Source organism: Hyperolius riggenbachi, chromosome 7 (genome assembly GCF_040937935.1).
Source record: "Hyperolius riggenbachi isolate aHypRig1 chromosome 7, aHypRig1.pri, whole genome shotgun sequence".
Taxonomy (NCBI): domain Eukaryota; kingdom Metazoa; phylum Chordata; class Amphibia; order Anura; family Hyperoliidae; genus Hyperolius; species Hyperolius riggenbachi.
Genome location: NC_090652.1, coordinates 110097241 through 110113736, shown reverse-complemented (window position 1 = coordinate 110113736; position 16496 = coordinate 110097241). Strand labels below are relative to the sequence as shown.

The window sequence follows — 16496 nt, the reverse complement described above, 5'->3', positions numbered from 1 at the left end:
TGTCAGAAAGTATCTATCAAACCATCTAATAACCTAAAAAATGAATAACGAACGTGTATTCCCAGCATTACAGTATATTGCACTTTATTCCTGGCGGACTCAAAGCGCCAGAGCTGCTGCCACTAGGCCGTGAATTATTTGAATTCTGTGGCATAGAATCAGAAAACTTCAGCTCAAATCTGTATCCTCATCACTAGTAGATAATAAACTGCTATTTTACACGCAGGAAAGAGCTGCACGTTTTGCAGTCGGTGGGGTCAGGAAGACTCGAATCCCCGGGATTTTCCCAGAGAAATCTTCTAAACATTTCATCTGCCTCAAGCCGCACAGGCTCAGGACTGGAAGTGATCTGGACTTAATCAGTGTTACACAATAAGTCATGAAAATGATAGGAAATTCTAACAGCCTAAATATTTCTAGCAAGGGGCCAAGCACAGCAACAGCAGAATAGCAGGCTTCTGTTTGCGTTACATGGCTGCAGCAGCAGTATTATTTAGACTGCTACATGCTTGTGTCAAAGCTGGAATAATTAGGGCTGTCATAAGTGGTGTAGCAATAGGAGATGCAGAGGCTACAGCAAGGTCCCTGGACCTGAGGGGCCCACATGGGGCTATCCTCCCGTCACTGTATGAGTGCTTTGTTGTTGCTGTAGAGGTAATGGGCACCTCTATGTGAGCTTTTAATAGTGCTATTTATTATTGACAACCCGCTTTTTCTCTGCTTCCACCTAAAATATGCAACCAGACTATAGCTGACATAAGTAATGAAGGAGTATAGGTGGCCATACACTAAAAAAATACATCTAGTGATGATGGGCAGATTCGACCAAGAGACAATCGAATCTGATTAGAGAGAGATCTGTTGGTTGCCCATACACTGCAGGCCAATTCCCGACCAATTTTATGCTGAAATCGTTCCTAGATCGGCCTTGTGACGCCACATCTGCTGCCTCGCCGGCCAACACTGTCCTCCTAATGTGCAATGTGCCGACCCAGTACACAATGCACTATACATTACCTGTCCATGGCCGCCGTGTGTCAGCTGCTGGCTCCGCCCTTGGCCCATACACACACCCTACGCGTTTGCTGGTGTACAGGTGTGACGTCAAACACGTGCCCACGTTACTCCGGCAACCACGTGGGGCGCATGTATGGACCGAGGATAGCACCATTAGCCAGTGGTGGACGAGCGGCGGACACTGACAGGTAATGTATTGTGCACTGGCCACCGGGGGGGGGGGGGGGGGGGGGAACATTGCACATTACGGGGTACAGCATTGGGGATTTTGTTGCGTTTGTCCTGATATCGCTCACCGTTACCACTGCATACCCGATCACGAAAATGGGCCCTACATCTTGCAGCATGTCCAGCCATTTCATGTAGCCAATTTCAGACCAAAATTTTTTGCATCGTCAATCGGACATGCACTTGACATCTCAGATTTTCATCCGATTCGAATATAATAATCTAATAGGATGGTCGATCAGATGACAAGTCGCCTGATGTAACAGATTAGACCATCAGACAGATCCTCTCAGATCAAAAGAGATCCAAGAGGGGTTGAATCCTTCCACACACTATACACATTTCAATAGATTTCAGCATGAATATCTGTCTACTGGGCCCTCCAGGACTCCCCCATCCCACCTCTTCATGCGCAAGCGTGGATCTTCTGCGTCTGCGCAAAATGGCAGCCCAGGCTCATTCTAAAACCATGCAAGAATGCCACACATTTTGTTGATCAGTCTCTTTACCGGCTCTTCTCAGAACATACCTCTGAGGTGGTGGCTTTTTGTCCACAGACTTCAGCATCGACCTCCAGTCCTCCGGAGCTTCTGTCTTCGCAACTTTGGTGCCAAGATTTTGAGCTGGAATAAACACAGAGGCCCATTACGAGGAGGAAAAGCTGCATTAACGTCCCATTACAAATCATCAAATAAAGAACTGTGGACAACCATAACACTATAATGAAAGTCCAAATGACTCAAAATGCTGAAAACACTGGTGCTGCTCAGAAGAATAAAACAAGTACAACATTCAAAAGGAATGCAAGTCAAATTTCCCTCTCTAAGAATAGACTAATATGAAAAAGGACGATTGTTAAAAGAAACATGAGGTGAAAATAAACTGATGAGATAAACAATTGTATCTATCCTCTTAAAAATAACCCTTTTTTATAATCCACAGTTTTATTTTAAATCTACTTAAGTTTTTACTGTTTTATTGTCTCTGCTCAATGACACATGCATTAAGGTAGGCCAGAGCTAAAATCTATGAACTATTGACAGTTTTTATCTCTTTTCGAAGCCATTTTCTGACAGGAAAGTGTTGTATGGCTCTCATTCCTTTAGCACTAAACAGCTACATGTCTATCTCCTCATGTCACGTCACCTTGTGTATCCTTAAAATGCTTTCAACACTTTTCATGGGCATACCAACTTCCTCAGCATCAATGCTGATCGTTGTGTATGGAGCCAAAGTAAGCAATTATTAATATAAGAGGTGATCACATGCTTCACACGATGCCAATCAGCACCAATTCTGAGGAAGTGGCTACATATATATCTGGCTTTTTAATTAAATTTCCATATTGTATATTAGTCTTACTTTTGGAGGAGGAGAGAACCCATTCCTTTTTATGTTTTAATTACTTTACTGTTCTAGGTGCCTCTCACTTTGTTCTCAACACGCTGATCCAAATTGACAAGGGTCAGAAGCTTCACCTCCCATTTCGGAAGATATTTAAGATACCTATATAACTACGCTAAGCAGAGGCAGATTGGTTGTCTCCACAAGCACATATGGTAGTCACTAGCATGTGACCCATCTTGGTCAGTATATATACAGGTAATCCCCGGTTCACGAACGAGGTAGGGACTGTAGGTTAGTTTTTAACCTGAATCCGTTCTTAAATCAGAACATTTTGCCATCTGTCCCCTATACCTCCTCTGTCTCCCGCTGTGTCATCTGTGTTTCCTTATGCCTTCAATGTCCCCCAGCACTGTCACCTTTGTCCTCCCATTGTACCCCTCTATGCCACCCCTGCCTCCACTGTGTCCCTCTTTACCACCTCTGTTCCCTTTTGTGCCTCCTTCTGTCCTGGTGATGATTGTAATTATCTCATTTTGTAATGTTTGAAATGGAATGGATATCATGTAATCCACACACACTTCCAGAAGATCCCCGCGCCTGATCACAGTTTTGCTTTAAAATGCATAAAATCTGCATGCATAAATTGGAAAACCCTATATAGTAAAGTGTACAGCAGCAAAATGTAATTTAACAAAGTTTGAAAAACTTTTTCTGAGAGGTTTTGAAAATTGAGTTTCTCAGTAACTACAAGGACTTTTTTTTTAATTGTTCCCCTTTTCATGCCGTTCGTATTGGTGGGTTGTTAGTAAGTCAGTGGCTCGTAAGTCAGGTTTACCTGCACACTACTGACAAAGACTCACTTAGTACTAATAGAACACTTGAAGGACACCTTTCTTACCTTTTCTTTTCCACAAGTAAAAAGTAGCGTGAAAGAAATAATTTTAAGCAATACTCACTCTTTGGGGAAGGTTCGTCCATCTTATGGACTTTGCTGGGAGTCACCACACTCGATTGTGGCTGTTGCACAGGTTGTGATGGTTGCATAGACTGTGCAGGTCGAGTAGGTGGTGCTGAATTCTTGGATGTTGCAGGTTGTGTGCTTGGTACAGGTTGAGTAGACTGTGTAGTCTGCTTAGTCTGTGCAGGTTGTGTAGGACGCATAGGTTCCTTAGTCTGTGGAGGCTGTGTAGGGCGGGTAGGTTCCTTAGGTTGCAAAGGCTGTGTGGAGCGTGCAGGTTCCTTAGGTTGTACAGGCTGTGTGGAGTGTGTGGGGTGAGTTGGTCGCACCGGCTGAGTCAGTCGTGTAGACTCTTTAGGCTTAGCTGGTTCCACTGATGGTGAGGACACAGAAGGCACAGTAGGCTGAGGGGGCTTTGTAAACTGCCTGGGATGTGAAGGTTGCATAGTCTGAGCAGGTTGTGTGGGCTGGGACGGTACAGAGTTCGGAACTGAGATACCTTTGCTAGTTGTAAAAGTTGGAGTAGTTTTTGGCGTCTCAGAACTTGATACAGTTGTTTGCACCTTGTTTTTCCTCTCTCTTGGCACAGGCCTCACAGGATCTGCCTTGGGTGTGGAAACTGTGGATCTGCTTTGTGGAGAGTCCAATATTCTTCAAAATAAGAACAAATTTTAACATTAGATGATACAAGCAGAAAATTAGAACTAACAACGTAACATTTTTTTTTCCATAAGGAGATGATGGATTAGAACTTCTGCCCCTTGTTTCTTCTATCTCAGTGACACCCAGTGTTTCAATGTTAGAACTACTGCAGGTGGCACCGGGGCAGAAAAGTTTTAATGCTCCTCCAAATGTACAGAGGTCCTATATACTAACCTAAGTTTGTAAGTATGCATGGGACACACCTGTGGGGGGCAGCTTAGTGTGAGTGGTGAGGTTGTGGGCAGTGGCTTAGGGTGGTAATAGCTTAGTGAGGGCGGTGCAGTTGTGGGCAGCAGCTTAATGTGGTCTCTTGTTTTTTTTTTGTTGTTTTTTTTTTAGAAACGGGGGTTTCCTGGTTTTTAACTATTGACCAATTTGAAGAGATGTACCACCACTTCCTGTCACTGAAGCAAGCAGATAAATCGTCCCCAGTGGGAGTGGCACACTGCTATAAAAACATGACAGCAGTTCTAACTCTTCGAAGCTCTTTCTAAAATTATAGTGTTTGGCTTTAATACACAGTACAGGATTTCTGTGGTCGTGCAACAATTTAGATTTGAGATACCCACATAAGACTTGTTTAAAGGGAACCCTAACTGAGAGGGATAAGGATGCTTCCTTTTAACCACTTAACGACCGCCTAACGCCGATAGGCGGCGGCAGGTCGTAAGTGGTTTTACATGGAAACGAGGGCTCGTTCGAGGGTGTCTCCGTGAACAGCCTGCGAGCCTCCGATCACGGATCGCAGGCGAAATGTAAACACGCGTTGAAGAAATCCCCTGTGTTTACATCATATGGCGCTGCAGCAGCACTGTAAAGGAGATCCCCCCCCCCCCCCCCGCAAAACACAAACAGCTGGCGGCGATCAGACCCCCCCAGCAGTACATCCCCCTAGTGGGGAAAAAAGGGGGGGTAGTCTGATCGCCCTGCCTCAAAGCTGATCTGTGCTGCGGGCTGGAGAGCCCACGCAGCACAGATCAGCGAAAAACAGCCCGGTCCTTAAGTGGTTAAAGAGAGTCTGAAGCGAGAATAAATCTCGCTTCAGACCTCAGAGTTAGCAGGGGCATGTGTGCCCCTGCTAAACCGCCGCTCTCTCACGGCTTAACGGGGGTCCCTGATCCCCCAAATCTCCTCCGTAATGCGGGGGAGCGCTTCCTGGTTGGGGCAGGGCTAACCGCCGCAGCCCTGCCCCACGCGCGTCTGTCAGCGCGTATCTCCGCCTCTCCCCCGCCTCTCTCAGTCTTCCTTCACTGAGAGGGGCGGGGGAGAGGCGGCGATGCGCCGCTGACAGACGCGACTGGAGGCAGGGCTGCAGCCGTTAGCCCTGCCTCCAGGAGCGACCAAGTCTGCGACCAAGTGTCGCAGTGGGGGGTTTGGGGGTCAAGGGACCCCCGTTTAGCGGCGCTATTGCGGCGGTTTAGCAGGGGCACACGTGCCCCTGCTAACTTTGAGCTCTGAAGCGAGATTTATTCTCGCTTCAGAGTCTCTTTAAACAATACCAGTTGCTTGTCAGTCCTGCTGATCTCTTTAGCTGCAGTAGTGGCTGAATCACACATGCAGCTAATCCAGTCTGACTTCAGTCAGAGCACCTGATCTGCATGCATGCTTGTTCAGGGGCTGTGGCTAAAAGTATTAGAGACACAGGATCAGCAGCAGAGTCCGGGAACTGGTATTATTTTAAAAGGAAAAAATCCATATCCTTCTCAGTTTAAGTTCCCTTTAAACGTTTTACAGATTGTGGGGGCATTTACCAACAGAAAAGACCAATAAAGGGAAAGTACATTCGCATCAAACATGTAGAAAATGTCCTGTGTCTTAAAGGAAAACTTCATAAGAAGAGTCATTTGATAGGGTGCTGAATAGGAATAAAATTTGTAATTAACACCTTTTATAATAATTTTGTCCTTCAAAAGTTAGAGTGGCAGAGGTTTCAAATAAAAGGTCTAGATATGTGGTCAAATCACCCCACTTGAAAGAGTCAGAGGATAGCCAGAGAAACTGATTATTTGTTTAACAGCTTAATGAAAATCAGCATAAGGCTCGGTTCACATCTGCCACCGGACCACGAGTGGACACAGTGTTGTCCACTCCGATGGTCCGCTGTGGTCCGGTTGGAGCCCGGGGCAGATGCATTACCACCATAGGCTCTATGGCAAATGCATCCACCTTTCCGGGATGATTGGGGACTGCACAGAAGTACGGTCCTCTTATCGCAATGGATCCCAAGTGTAAACGGCTCCTATATTTAAATTAGGAGTTCACAATCAGTTTTGCCGTGAGGTAAAACAGTCAAAAAATGGCTGTTTTAAGTGGGAACACAGCCTTATCTTTGAAGACAATCGAATAGTTAGGGTCTGCTAGGAAGAAGCTTATCAATTTTTGCCTAGTGAAAGGGTATAAAATACCTTCTGAAAGTCACCTTTAACTTATAATACGTACCATATCTGATGGGCATTCAACTTCGTTTCACCGTATTTCTCCTTTAGTAAATTAAGATCACTAGACTACTTTTTTCCAAAACTAACCTCAAGATCAACCTACAGATCACTCTTTGCGGACATCAACAGAAGTAGTCAACTGGTTTCCCACCAGAGCACATTTAGTTGCCCACAAAACTATTGGTGGTATTGGAAGCTAAGTGAGGACATAAGCAGCTCCATGTACCAGAAAGGTCTGAAAGGTTGAGTCGCCATTAAGGAGTCCAGCAGTCAATTTCCCAGAACAAGCTAGAAAGATGAAATGCCAGAAGCACCAAGGACACTCTATTCAGACTTTTTCAAACACTATGAAATACAGTGAGCTTTACAAAGTCTGTTTGACCATGTAACTTCCTACCTGTTTGGCGTGGCGATGTTGGTGGCACCTTCAGTTGCTTGAGCAGGATTTGGAGAGGTGGGTCCAGGAATCGCTTTTAAGAGAAAGTTTCTGGCTTTATCTTTGTCATCTTTGGACACAGAGGCATTAGGAACTGATACTTTAGGAGACTCTCGGCCAGCCGGAGTTTGTTTTGCAGTGGGCTCACTAGCAGGACTTGACTGGAAGAACTTTTCACGGGCTTCCTTGTTTTTTGCAGCAGATGACTGCCAAGGTTTTGGAGGTGTGTTTTGGTCATCTTTCACCACTGAAGGTGACCATCTATCAGATACAGAAGATACAGTTATGACTTGATTATTTGAAGTGCCAAGTTGCTTGCTTTGACTAGTCAGTCCTTTGTCTTTGCTGGTTTCTCTCAGTGACGAACTTCTCATCACCCAAGAATTATCGTTTTTTCCTTTATCTAGAGGACTGCTAGCCTGCTGAGAGTTGCCAGAAGAAAAAGGCAGATTTGAAACTGTCCTGTCTTTGTTGGTACTGATATAACCAGGTGAGGACTGTTCACTCATTCCAGATCCACTGGAGACAATGAAGTTGGCTTTAGGGCTGCCATAGAATCCAGTAGCAGTCCTGTTTGTGGCTTCAGCAGCAGATGTATTAACATAACTAGGACCATTCTTAACAGTGGAGGTTTGGTAACTAGGAGTAGGAGCAGGAGCAGTTCTATTGGTTGGCGTTTGGACAGAAGGACTTGTGGTGGTCTGCCAAGGTCTGCTGGTAGGAGTACTGTTCGACTGATTTGAAGGAGCTGGACTGCTGCGGTTACCATCAAATGAAGCTACTACAGGTGTGTATGGACCAGATGGTGATATGTTGGCAGTCGTGTGGGCACCAGGATGGTGGTTTGTGCAGACTAATGTTCCAGGTTGGTCTCCAAGTTTATAATTACCAGGCTGGAGTGTCCGTGAACACTGTTTGCATCTGAAATGGCAAAATGATTTAAAGCTGAATAAATTAAGTCATAAAACATAATAGAATTCCAGCTAAGAGATACCTAGGGAGGGTAGTAGAGCTGCAGGTCTTTCCACAATCAACTCCTCTACTTACAAATGATGATTCCTAATATGCAGACGTATATGGTCATTTATAAGAATGGGACTATTTTTATTGTGGTGCTGCTGGAGTTCCCAAATTGGGAGTGGCACCCATGCTTGTGTGAAGTCCCACCTAAATTGCTACAGCCATGCCGTGCAGAGATTCGGATGCGTGCTGCAGTAGAATTCAGCATGCCATCCGAATCACACTAACAACATTTGAAAAGCAAGCTGATTGATGGAATAGGCTGTGTTTCCCCGCTCAAATCGCATGTGGGGAAACGCTGCGGATTCAGCTGTGGTGGAAAAAGGCCCTAGGAACTTTAACCCAGGATTGAACTTCATCACAATCAGTAGCGGATACCCCCTTTCCCACAAGATACATTTCTCAAATACATCATCAAGTGGGTCTGTATGGCTGATATTGGGGTGAAACCCCTCCTAGTGTGATGTCAAGGCCATTCTCCTGACAGTTTGCAGTCTGTGAACCTGACTACATTTTGGGGAAACATCTTTTTCAAACCGCCAAGCAAGTAATATCTCCCTATCTGCATAGAACTCTCAGTAAACAAACATTCCATACTATTCACCTGGCAGAAATAAAGATGTCACCACCAGTGATTAATTTCAGAGTGTAAATCAGGGAGAGGAAAGATTTTACAATGGGGAAACACTGAGTAAATAATCTATAAATGAATGCCATTATTAAAAAAAAAAAAAAAAAAAAAAAAAAGCAATTATGTTATTTTCACTACAGTTCCTGTTTAAGCTGGACATTCACCATGTGAAAAAGTCAACAGATTACATGTTGGAATTAATTAAAACAACAAATTCAAAAGGGAAATACGTTAACATGAAATTTCTTATATCCATTTTAGCAAAAGAAAAAAATATATATTTCAACATCAATAGGGAAAGACTAATTTGGGAATCTAGCATGGATGAAAGCGGCGGGTGACTGACGGCCACATAGCTCTGAACTGCATCAGTAAGGGTCCCACCGCCTTACAATGAAAGTCTATGGAGACTTTCATACTTCAACGTTATGGCGCGAGTGACTGCTTCGCCGCATCCCCGACACAGGTCCACAACTACGTTACCGTGCGGCTTCTGTGGTGATCAGCATCGGCCCAGAAGTCATGTTAGTCTATGGCGATGCATGGATTTTGAAACAGTTACCGGGGGGACGTCGCAGCGCAGAAGCTTTTTTTTTTTTTTTTTTTTTTTTTTTACAATACGCTTCCATGCACTTCTGCACACTCTGCAGCAGGAAGTGACCGAAAGCACATGTCACTTCCTGCTTGGTTGGTGGCCCGACAGGAAACACCACGTATTAACGTGCTGTTCCCTGAAGGCCTGTTTCTGGTTGAGTGATGTGGTGGACATTCCCACCGGATCGTTAACGCTGGTTTACAGTGTGAAACCAGCCTAAAAAGCTTGCTGTAATTCTGTAGTTCAAGCAGTTTTATTCCTCCGTGAATATCTCCCCCAGCTCTAAAGGGCCTCATAAAAACAACAAGCAAGGCAATGAGTCCACCTCCAGTGAACTATTACAATGCAAATTAAAAAACAAAACTCAAATCACTGGTTAGTGTTTTCACCCTGAATATGTGTTTATTTTTTCATGTATGTGGTTACAGGAGTGAGCATAATATAAGCATAAGCCTCCCCTCCCATAATTCATCCTTCCAAGTTGGACGGAGGATGAATCCGAGTCACGGGAAGCGCGACGTGGAAGGCAGCTTACTGACTCTTCACAGGTAATGGTTCTGAACTACTATGCACGACATTATCTGGGTTTCCGAATAAGGAAACCTGGATGCAAACAGCAACACTACTGTTGGTGTGTTCAGTTTCTAAATGAAGATCAGAACCTGCATGTGGACAGCAACAAGTGGTGTTAAAGCGGACCTGAACTCAGAACCTCCTCTCTGCTTTAAAAGATATGTAACAACTTAACCCTCTGGGCAATACAATTATATCGCCCAGGAGGTGGCGCAGCACTATTTTTTTAAATTTTTTGTTTTTTAAATCATGTAGCGAGCCCAGGGCTCGCTACATGATAGCCGCAGCGCAGCGGCATCCCCCCACCCACTCCGATCGCCTTCGGCGATCAGAGTAAGCAGGAAATCCCGTTCAGAACGGGATTTCCTGCTGGGCTTCCCCGATCACCATGGCGACGGGGCGGGACAATGTCACCGACGTCTTGGACGTCGTGACGTCAGAGGGAGTCCCGATCCACCCCTCAGCGCTGCCTGGCCTGATTGGCCAGGCTGCGCAAGGGGTCGGGAAGGGGGGGGGGGCTGCGCGGCACAGCGAGCGGCGGCGGATCGGCGGCGAGTGGAAGTTACACGCAGCTAGCAAAGTGCTAGCTGCGTGTAACAAAAAAAAAAAATTATGCAAATCGGCCCACCAGGGCCTGAGAAATCCTCCTGCGCGATATACCCCGAGCTCAGCTCGGGATTATCGCTCAGGAGGTTAATAACCTGTAAAGAAAAAACATTTTTGTTTCAGCTGATACAAAGCCTACAATAATTCTGCAGTGTTTCTACTTCCTGCTTTCATGGAAGCAGACATATTGTTAACATCCTGTGCTTTCAAATGAGCTTATCTACCATGGCAGTCAGCTGACTAAAGGGGCCCATGCACTGGTCGATTTCAGCCATCGATCGATCAATTCTATGGAATCAAATGGAAATCGATACATTTAAATCTATCGATCGAGTTGCAGCCAATTTCGATCAATTTGATTTATCTGACAGAATGGAAAATGTAGGCCTATCTGCTGCTGGCAGCAGAACAATGGTCAATAGAGTTGCATTGGATCTAATGGTCCAATAATGCATTTAAGGTGGCCATACACTGAACGGTTTCAGGCTGAAATCGGTTCACAATCTGTTTGCAGTAAAGGCAGCCATACGATCCCTCTCTGATCAGATTCGATCAGATAGGGATCTGTCAGTTGGTCGAATCTGATGGCAAATTGTCCAGTGTATGGCTACCTTTAGATTGATTTCCAATAGATTTCATTCTGAAATCTATTGGAAATCTGTCCCTAGTGTGTGGCACACATCAGATAGATTCCTGTCAGATTCGACTTGACAGGAATCTGACAGAAATCTGATGGTCGAATCTGCTGCAAATCTATAAGTGTATAGCCACCTTTAGGGGAGCTACGAAATTACCACTTGTGATTAGACACAGATGAGGGTGAATTAGACAGGCTAAACTCTCTAAATACATACAGGGTGGATTTCTCACATACACTTGAAATCGGCGCTGGTAGATTTGGGCGCAGGATATAGCCGGTATACGGCTGATCCTTCTTCTGCACAAGTCCGGGCTGTGTTAATTACTATTCCCCCTTCAGGCCGCCAGGTATAGTGGGGGAATTATATAATTAGTCTTCCAGCGATTGCTGGTGGCCAAATTATTGTGTTTAAGCAACTTCAGCTCAGTCTTCTGACGGCGCCAACGTTTCTCACTGAGCGTCGCTATAGATGTGATTCCTATAGTAGTCTATGGTGGCGCTGGCTGCGCCCAAATTAGCAGCGCTGAAAAGCACTGCTCCGGCATTTCTCTGTTTTCCTTCCTTCCTCCACTTTACCTCACTCTTGTTGTCACCTCTGCCTGCTGCATCCCACGTCACATTTCACATTCTGCTTTGAAGCATGAAGTATCGGAGAGCTGGAGAGCAGCAGCCAGAGGTGGTGACACCTCCCCCAGCCCCCTCCCCCATTCACATGCAGGTTCTGATCTTAAGGGCCCGTTTCCACTAGTGCGGTGCGAATCGCCAGGATTCCACCGCTGACGAAATCGCATGCGGATGCGATTCTGCGTGCGTTTTTTGCCGCGATTTCGCATAGGCAGGGTATATGCGAATTTAACCATGTCACTGCCTGGTTCAATTTAGATTACTTTTGGTGCGAATTCGCACGCGAAATCGCGGCAAAAAACGCATGTGCGATTTCCCCTATTAAATGCATTGCCTGCGAATCGCCTGCATTCCACACGCAGGCGAATTCTGCAGGCTCTACCGTGCAGAAAAATCCTGCACAGAAAAACGCACCAAAAAACTGACAAGTGGAAACAGGGCAATCCACTTGTATTGGTTATGCGAATCAGCTTGCAGACAACGCATGCGGATTCGCTCTAGTGGAAACGGGCCCAGTTCGGAACAAGGTTCCAAATTTGAAGAAACAAACAAGTCAACACTACAAAAGACATAAATAAACACAATCTTCAGACTAATAGACTTATAGTAAACCAGAGATCATTAAATACAAAGAATCGATATTTACCCGGGGCTTCCTCCAGCCCCATAAACACGTGCGAATCCCTCGCCGTTCTCCTGCGGTCTGCCGCTCAGCTACAATCAGCCCCGGTAATTGCTTCAGTGGCGTCAGTCTGGGTCTACTGCGCATGCACTGGAGGTTCGCACATGTGCAGAAGACCCAGACTGGACACATCTGAGCTAGTTACTGGGGCTGATTGCAGCTGAATGGCAGACCTCGGGAGGACAGCAAGGGACTCTTGCGTTTATGGGGCTGGAGGAAGCCCCCCGGGTAAGTATTGATTCTTTGTATTTAATGATCTCTGGTATTCTAAGTAAGCACACACAAAATACAGATTTTATCCATGCTGGGATTTGGATGGCATTCAAGAGATCTGGATGGTATTTGTAGCATAACACTGGGTCACCTACCTGAAACAGTTCCTGTGGTACAGTTTCCCATCTGCCATGTGCCTCTGGACCAAGTGGACATGCTTACCACAGATGTAGCAGTTGCTGCTTACTGTATTGTTCTCATTACTTTCCCTGATAACCTGCAAAAGAAGCATTTATTCAGCTTGCGGCACAGAAGGACCAATTACTGCTGTAACTACAACATTAGCATAGACCATCAGATGTAGGTGAGAGAAGCAAACTTCGATAAATAAATAGAGATGATCATCTGGAAAGAAAATCATCGAGAAAAAGCCTCTGATTGGCTAAGAACAATCACAAGTCACTTCTATCGATGGTCAAGGAGATATAGAGGATTCCATCTTATGTGACAATTTATTGCAATTGTATGGAACGGAGCTAACCCAGGTCACCCAGAGCTGCATCTGCCTAGCCTATAAAACCTTCATTAAATGTTAATGCACGTCTAAAAAAAAACGTGCATCTCATGGACTCTCTCTCCAAAAGCCATATACAAACCACTCAGTGCAAAATGGATGTTTTAAAACGTCCTATTTTTGATCTACTGTATTTTTTGAGGCTAAAAGACTCACTTTTTCTCTCCCAAAAGTGGGGGGAAAAAGTCACATCTTATAGTCCAAATGCAGGGAATTCCCGACTTGTGAACGGCTGTCAATACGAACCTCCAACCCGCCGCGATGTCGGGAACTCCCTGTACTGTACCCGCACAGAGGACGACACAAAGCGGCATAGACGACGGGGCAAAGAGGAGGACAAAGTCAGACATATGAGGACACAGGGAGACACGAGGTACAAGGGGGCATAATCCACAAGATGCCCCTTTACCATGGATGCACTGGGTTTAGTAGATATTTCCCCCCCTGGTTTTTGTCCTCTAAACAGAGGTGTGTCTTATGGTCAGGAGTGTCTTAAAGTCTGAAAAATATGTTAATTAGTGCAAATAGGAGGTTTCATAAAAATCCATTTTGCAGCAATGTTCCAGGACCCACATGCGCTTGTGCCACGCCCGTTTTAAATAGTCAATGGTCAAGGCAGGAAGTGAGAAAGCGTTTGAAAAGAAGAAAATGGACAATCAATGCCTTAGGGGCTGCTAAACTAATGGAGATTAACAGCAATCGGGCAGGAGTTTTATGCTGGGTACACACAATACAACTTCCCGTCCGATCGACTCGATTATTTCCGACATATCTGATCCGCTCCCGATTGATAAGGGGATTGAATCTGGGATGGAATCATTAGAAAATTGACATTGTGCAACTTTCTGTCAGAATACCTGTCAAGCTGACAGGAAACTGCATAGTGTGTGTCCAGTATTAAACACGTCATTTGGATCTCCCTGTGGCCAAAGTTGTCTGGTGGTGGTCTCCTGTTCCCATAGACATGGGATCAAATGAATCTGGAGACTTATCTGAAGTGCACTACCTAATTAATATATAGCAGTATCCAAGCACAGCTTCATATATTTTTTTTTTTTTTTTTTTTTATCCTATGAAGGGACGTTCTTTGCTTTGTGGTGATGCAGCTCTTAATTGTCACTACAGGTATACAGTATATCAAGTTATCGTTCCTTGATTGCTGTTGAGTGAGCCATCTCTTCCAGATTGGAAACATTGCATTAAAATGCCTTCCCCCAATACAACACACAGAATGATGCATACTGCTCTGACTGGAGCGTTTTCTTTCCCAGGTGTGATGTTCCGCTCTACTGGTTTCAGTGGCGAGGTGGCTGGAGGACTGACCGGAATCTTCTTTCCTGCTGGCTCTTCAGTGGCGTCTGGCGGAGGACGTTTCACACCTCCCATTCCCCCAACTGGAAGGAAAGCAAATTTCGGTTACAACACTCTATACAACCATAGTAGAAAACACAAAGTGCTTACAGTGGAAAAGCACTTTCATTGATAATTGCTACAAACATATCAGTGTTCAGCAAGACCTATTGTAACGTCATATAATTAAAAAGGATTTTTCTTTTTAGTTTACAGCAAGCTATGATTTCCAAAACTGAATGAAGCTGGAATTACACCTGTGCAAGCCTGGAACCCGTTACGTATTTTGGAAAAACTTCAACAATTTCCTTTTTGGTTTATTTTGGAAAAACTTCAACAATTTCCTTTTTGGTTTATTGTCTGACCCATTGATACCACCTGGTAATTCCCCTTTAAGAGTGTGTGGGGTGGGGGGGAGGGGGGGGGGGAGACAGAAGTTAACTGTACCATAGTAATGTAGGAGACTCGGGGTAGAGGTTTATATGACTTACACTATCTTTATTTCAGGTCTCTTACTGTCAGTTACAATAGTAGAAATGAAGGCGGCACTCAACTGGCGTAAAAACTTGCGTTTATCAATACAGTAGCAAACACAACGTTTCGGGGTAATCCCCTTCCTCAGGGGATTACCCCAAAACATGCGTTTGCTACTGTATTGATAAACACAAGTTTATATGCCAGTTGAGTGCCTCCTTCATTTCTACTATTGTAATCAAGTCTGTGGAGTGGTGACCCACGGAGGGATTGTGCACCGGTGGACCAGGTATCAGACCTGGTGCAAGAGTCCAGCTTAGCAGCCCCCTTGCTGTTGTCTCTTACTGTCAGTTGTCAAAGTGGCTGTGTGTCCCACGTCTCCTACTTTGCTGAGGCCCATCCACTCTGCCGACGCAACATGCACCCCCACTCTTATTGGTGTAGAGTGGTAAATACACGATGACAGCATCACACACATTACACAGGAGCGAGCAGTGGCCAGATGGGGTTATGCAGCAACCCCCTTACAAGTAAAAGCTTTTGTGTGGGTGAATAGTTATTTATGGCTCATGTGGTAGGTCATTCCAGGAACTGAAAAGACACAAAGAACACCAGGAGCCAATAGTGTAGCATCTACAAGTGGAGGGTGTTGGTAAACCTATACTCACACTTTACTGGTTAAAAGTCACTGCAATCACCTATACAGCATGTAGAGGATTGGCCGCACGGCACCCCCCTCCCCCCCACTCGAAGTGGGTCGATTTAATGTACTGTCCCTTTCCTTAGTTTATAGAAAAGTTTCGGGTGGGGCGAATCTAAAATTGCAACCTACTTCCAGAGGTGTAAAACTTGATAAAAAGAGGAGGATTGGAGGTGCCCAAATAGGATAAAATTAATTCAAACTGTTAAAAGAAAAGGTATTTGAAGGCTTTCCTTTTCAGAAGGACTATCAGCCAAACTTAAAGCGGACCCAAACCAAACATTTTTTTAAATTAAAAATATTTAGTTGCACCACTCTGACACATACAAAGATAAATAAACACTCCTTCAAACCTATGAGCATTTCAGTGCATGCTTTTCACCCTTATCTTTTCATAGCTAGGGTTATACTGGGGGCAGCCATTAGCAATTCCTCCATTGCCAGACACCATCTACTCCACCAGTTTGCCGTAAAAATCCCGGAAATTTGAAAAGGAAGGGAGGGGTTTCTCCAATAAATGTAAAATATCTTATATTTGTCATCATGCAGCTGAAAAAAGGCTGCTATTTATTATTATAATTTAGAAAATAGATTTTATTTCTGAAATCTTGTATTTTTAATTTGGGTCCACTTTAAACAGAGACAGTAACCAAGAACTTCATCCCAATCAGTAGCTGATACCCCCTTC

The 16496-nt window shown here is 44.8% G+C and overlaps 1 protein-coding gene across 1 annotated transcript in view; it reads right to left on the bottom strand.

The window, feature by feature from the left end:
- The window catches only part of MICALL2 (MICAL like 2), a 109424-nt gene that overhangs the window by 38152 nt on the left and 54776 nt on the right, over positions 1-16496 (bottom strand). The window contains exons 5-9 of the mRNA XM_068244506.1: positions 14527-14678; positions 12866-12987; positions 7088-8047; positions 3549-4201; positions 1775-1868 (exon numbers count right to left, since the gene is read on the bottom strand). Of these exons, the coding sequence (XP_068100607.1) occupies positions 1775-1868; positions 3549-4201; positions 7088-8047; positions 12866-12987; positions 14527-14678 (1981 nt within the window). The remainder of the gene's footprint in view (positions 1-1774; positions 1869-3548; positions 4202-7087; positions 8048-12865; positions 12988-14526; positions 14679-16496) is intronic.